This window comes from Tigriopus californicus, chromosome 1 (genome assembly GCF_007210705.1).
Source record: "Tigriopus californicus strain San Diego chromosome 1, Tcal_SD_v2.1, whole genome shotgun sequence".
Lineage (NCBI taxonomy): Eukaryota > Metazoa > Arthropoda > Copepoda > Harpacticoida > Harpacticidae > Tigriopus > Tigriopus californicus.
In genome coordinates, this window is record NC_081440.1 from 9234136 (window position 1) to 9239462 (window position 5327).

The 5327-nt window shown below is 40.8% G+C and overlaps 1 protein-coding gene across 1 annotated transcript; it reads left to right on the plus strand.

Moving 5' to 3' along the window:
- Positions 1-3805: 3805 nt before the first annotated feature.
- LOC131880758 (poly [ADP-ribose] polymerase tankyrase-like) lies at positions 3806-4947 on the plus strand. The gene has a single exon (XM_059227458.1). It carries the CDS (start codon positions 3879-3881, stop codon positions 4818-4820), a length of 942 nt encoding a protein of 313 aa, XP_059083441.1. The 5' UTR covers positions 3806-3878; the 3' UTR covers positions 4821-4947.
- The last annotated feature ends 380 nt before the right edge of the window (positions 4948-5327 follow it).

Genomic DNA, 5327 nt, shown 5'->3' on the forward strand with positions numbered 1-5327 from the left:
GAATCCATTGAACGCCTCGCATAACTACGGGGAGGAAGAAGGGACGAGAGGAGAATGAAAGAAGGTGGATTACAACAAACCAACGAACGAACGAAAGAACGAACGGACTCAAGGAAGGACGAGCGAAACAACGACCAACCGTTGAACGGCTCGTCTTCGTCTTTGCTTTTCCGAGTATGATTGAGATTGCATACAAAAGGTGAGTACTAACACTCGAACAGAGGGGAATGTGTGCCATTCAAAGCTGAGAGAAAACAAGGATTGATTTTTTTCTTTCTCTCCCTTAGTTGAAGACTCTCATGAAGAGGAATTGATGGCTATAGACAGACACATACACAAACACACACACACACACACAATAAGAAGGGAGTTCGACAAACATCACAATCCAGCCAGAAGTTCCTTAGAAATCTCCCATTCAAGTGGGATTTGGGCATAATTTTCGATTCAACGACAAACTTGAGAGTGAGTGGCGTAGCAGCTCCAAACAAACAATGAATTCATCCAGCCACTCATCTGAGTAAAAGTGTTTGAACACAAGTCCTGCGAGGCTTGCTTTACTTTCGGAACTTGAAAAGCTTAACCTGAGCAACAACATGGACGACGAATACGTTATGTCCGCATGGCTGACAATCGATTGAGTAACAGGACTCAATCATCAAACTGGCTTGGCAATATTCAATAATTGCCGCAATAAAGCAGAGCACCGATGTCTGGCTAAAGTTCGCCCATAATTCTCTTGGAGTAATAAGGTCCTTAAAACAGAAATGGTTTTTGATCAATTATCATATGGATTAGAATCCACAAGAACAGTAGCTTCATTTGATCATCGCTTCTAAAGATTTGGGAATGCATATTGGGAACAGAATGACGCACATACGAGTATGTCTTTAGTTCAGAAGAAGTTTGATCATATGTCACATTAGTGAGCCTCAGACCAGCGATGTAATTATAACTGCAACTGCAATGACGTAATTGCAATTGTATAGGCAAGTAATTGTAATTAATAGCATTTGAACTCAAAATAATTGTAGTTTATTAAATTTGCGCCAAAGAATTGGATTTTCACATTTACAAGTTAAAACTGTTACATTTCCACCCACAATAAATTTCACGTTGTGGTGTACTCACATTTAAATCATTTTTCGATTTTCAGTTCACAAAATGTTTCATTTCGAACAATACTTGTACTAAGGCCTGTTTTTTTAAGCTTGCACCTTGGGGTTAGGGGTTTGGATGTTAACGGGTATGAAAATACACTAGCGAAAGTGTTGAATGAGTGGATGCTCATTCTGAGTAATGTCCAAGGCAAAACTGAGGGACACGAGTGTTTAAAAAAACTCGCCTCTTGCTGTTTGGGGCAAATGGGCAACTGGGCAAATGTACCCCCTCGAGTTGTTTGGTTTGATTGCTTTTCCTCGTCTTAGATGAGTCCCTGATGCTAAATTCGGTTTAAAAATTGGATGGCAAAACACTTTCTGATAAAACTAAATACAGACAATTTTCTTCGCAGGATTTACTTTTCGAAGTGCATACGTAACATCCTCAAGAGAGCGTAAATGGTAGTTTTCAAATCATTCCTTGATTAAATATGATGATGATTAAACCCCTATTAGCATCATCTCTATGTGGACGTTTAGGCAAGGTGTGGCAGGTTCGTTTGTTTGCTGGTACCAATGTCAGTGATGCAAGTTTGGGGCTTCAAGCACGTTTTTGAGAGGCTGACCCTTCTTTCACATTGCTATTTGAGGAAAGGTCAGCTTCGTTAAAACCAGTTTGAAACGCCAATTTTGTATCACTGGCATTGGCAGTCAAGTTTGTTTGCTGGTACCAGCGCTTGCCTAAATGTCCGAATAGTGAGAGTAGAACCAGTTAAAATTGTTTGTTGTTTTTTAAGTTTATAAAACACTAGCAAATGGCTTATTATTTTGTGCAAGAGTAAGAAAATGAAATTGAAACGTTATTGAAAACAATTTAATAGAAATTTAAAAGTAATGTTATGGTCATAATTCAACCGCAATTCATTTGTAATTGATTATATTTAGAAAGTAATTGAATAATACCTATGTAGTAAGCGTGAATCACGTCTGCAAAATTTTAGTCATTACCGTCAGCTGATGTTCAGAAATAACTAATGTTTCAGCATCAGTCAATGTTTTTGGCAACATCCAAGACAGCAAATCTTGCCTCGTTCTGCAAATATTCCATGTGTCTTACCTGCTGACATTTCTGTCCTTTATAAAAAACTGGCGAGCACTCCATTACGCTTGTGAGGTTAATTGGGTCCAAAATTTCTGGATGTTTTTTTTTTGTTTATGGCGAGCAAAAATATGTAGTCCCTAGAAAAGCTAATCCAAAATCTGGACCATACTCATCACATCAATTTAGCAACATTGGTGGAAGCAATACTTATTAAAAATGTATGAAAAAAAGCAAGAGAAAGCTGAAATAAGATTTTTTGTACAATGGAACCCGCTTATATTCGTCATGATATCGTCGGCTTTTCAAAATCCCGATTCATTTTTACAGCTTTTTACATGAATTAACTCTGCTTACAACATCGCCTCACTCCGGATATACCTATCGTCATTTTGAGGCAAATTTTTATTCACAATTCTTTTACGCAATCTATTTTTGCTAAAAAAAATCCTTTGTTTCTGCTGACACACCACACCTGAACCACCTTGTTGCGTGTAACTTTGATAAACGTTAACCTTTCTTGTCAATTAGATATAATATATTTGAAAACAAAAACACAACGTGGAAAAATTCTGATCACCCCGCTTGTTCATTTGGCTGCCACCCAAGCCGAGTTCAACTTGGTCCTGAGTTTAAATGTGCCTCCAAAACTTTCCATGATAGTTTCCTTGGAAATGGAAATAAAGTTTCAAAAATCGGAGCTCCTTTTGAGTTACATATCATTTAAACAGTCGTATCTATTTGCGGTTTTGACGTCGTTATGCACCTGATAGAGGAGAGCATGACCCCGAGGGCGACGATATAAGCGGGTTCCATTGTATAGATATTTTGAACAATGTTCTGCCAAATAAAGGGATCCTAAAAGGCTGCAACCAGAAATACTATTCCATTCTATGACAATGAGGTCCAATTGGTAGAAAGCGCAACCAATTCACTGCACGTCTTAACGGTATGGCCCAAACCAGTACACTAAAAATGAAGTTTGTTAAACAATACCATTCCAAACCAGAGCATTGTCTGGGCGAGGGTTTTTGCACGTTTTCAAACCTTTGATTTTGTAGCAAAGCACTTGATTAACCGTATTTTTATAGTGAGACGAGAATTAAAACCTAACCAGGCTTATCTATATCTATCGCAGCCCATTTCTCTCACACACCAAAACGAAAGTAGTTTGACAGAAGTAATCAAGCCAAAAGAGATAGATCTTATTGATCCCCCTAACTTGGTCCTCCTTCCTCATTTATTTGGCTTGTAAGGCTATGCTCGTGCATGACACAATGACCCTTTTCCTGCAACGAAGCCAACATTGGTTCCATTACAACAAGCTTGTATTGATTGATGGTTGGGCCTACGGAACTGTGGAGAGTAGGGTAGAGAGCAAGCAATCAAGGTACACTTTCTTGCAATTGCTGGTTGTGAGTCGTGTCAAGTTCTTGAGCGCAATAGTTCTCATGAAAGTCTCGTGATTAGCTCAAAGCTCGGTTATTTGAAGTGGCCCATGAAAGCCCTGAAGGTCAACCCCAACCCACTCCAACCTTGGCTGGTCCATTCTCGATGTCTGGGGTCGTTATCGTTGGGTGCTCGAGAGAAAGCATTACTGCGGGACTGCTGGTTGGTGTGAAAACAATTTTGTTTGCCAACCAAATGTGAAAAAGGCCGCTTTCTAAATCAAATCAGCCATGTCAATGCTCACAGTATTCTACTACACTCCGTTGAAGGCAGGAGACATGACTGAGCTCATTCAAGCGGCCAGAACGGGCGACCTAGACGAAGCCATTCGGTTGGTTTCCAAGGGGGCAGATGTGAACGAAATTGGACCGCAATACAACTTGACCCCACTTCACCTGGCTTGCCTCCACGGACATTTGGAGGTTGCTCAATTCCTCTTGGATAATGGAGCCAACCCCGATGCTCAAGACAACTGGCAATGCACGCCTCTCCACAATGCAGCGGGGGCGGGACACGAGGAGATCGTGAAGGAATTGTGCGAGGTGGGAGCCGACTTGCATGTGCGATGCACCAACAAGGGAAAGACCCCGGTGGATATTGCGCGGGACAAGGGCAAGTTCAATGTCGTGCCCATGCTTCAAGATTACATAAGTGTCCGCAGTCGGGAGGGGAAACAAGCCCAACTAGACCGAGTCGCCAATGCTCAAATGGTTGGAGCGGGCAGTGGATCCAAGCCGGTAGTCCGATGGAAGGACAAGGAGGCCGTAGGCGAACCCTCCTATTCCACAAATGGCCGCAGCACCAACGGCAACAATCATTTCGAGTTGCCTGGTCAAATTTACAGCCGATCGAACAGCCGGGAGGGAAGCGCCAAATACAGCGAAGAAAAAAGCAAGCTTCAAAAAGAGATCCGACGTTTGGAGCTTCAAGAGCGAATACACCGATTGGAGAAGGAAAAGTCCAAGACTTGGTCCGATTTTGAGCAAAAACGAGGAAAATACGACCAGGAGTTGGAAAATCTGGCTAAGGCCATTCAGAAACTTAAGGCAGACATGGACTCGGTGGCAGATCAGCGAGAAAATGAGCTCGGAAAAATGGAGATTCGTATCAACGAACTTGACGAGAACGCTTACAAAATGGTTCAAGAATGGAACTCTGATGACGAAAATTGATGCGGCAAATTGCAGTTGCAATTTTTGGTCGGTTATCCACTTCACCGCTCACTACTTGCCCACAGTGGTTGTAATTTCTGATTAAGTGTACTTATGTTCAAATGCCGAATAAACTATAAACTATCGATGTCCAAAACCTCATCAAACTCTATTGAAAATACTCTTAATTAGGCACTGACCAAAAATTAACCAGAAATCCATGTAGTATATGCATAGCTATTACACTTTGAAAGTTGCGTTTTGCCGCAAAATAGATCGAAAAATGATTTAAGTATGCTTAAAGACAAAGCCAAGACAAATAAATGGCATGAAAATAAATCATATTCTTTCGTTTTTGTAAATATTTCTACAAAACCCTAAAATGGTAAATATGGGCCCTTAACACTTTTTCAGGATATAACATTACCGATCAGTTTTTCCTGAACATGGAAAGCAATACTAGCCAATCATGTCTTCGAAATATTACAACGGTAGATCTGACAGCTTACTTGCCAAGTTTGTCACTTT

What these genes read in the sequence shown, in the direction of transcription:
- LOC131880758 (XM_059227458.1), top strand. Translation starts at nt 3,879, where the DNA reads ATGTCAATGCTCACAGTATTCTACTACACTCCGTTGAAGGCAGGAGAC.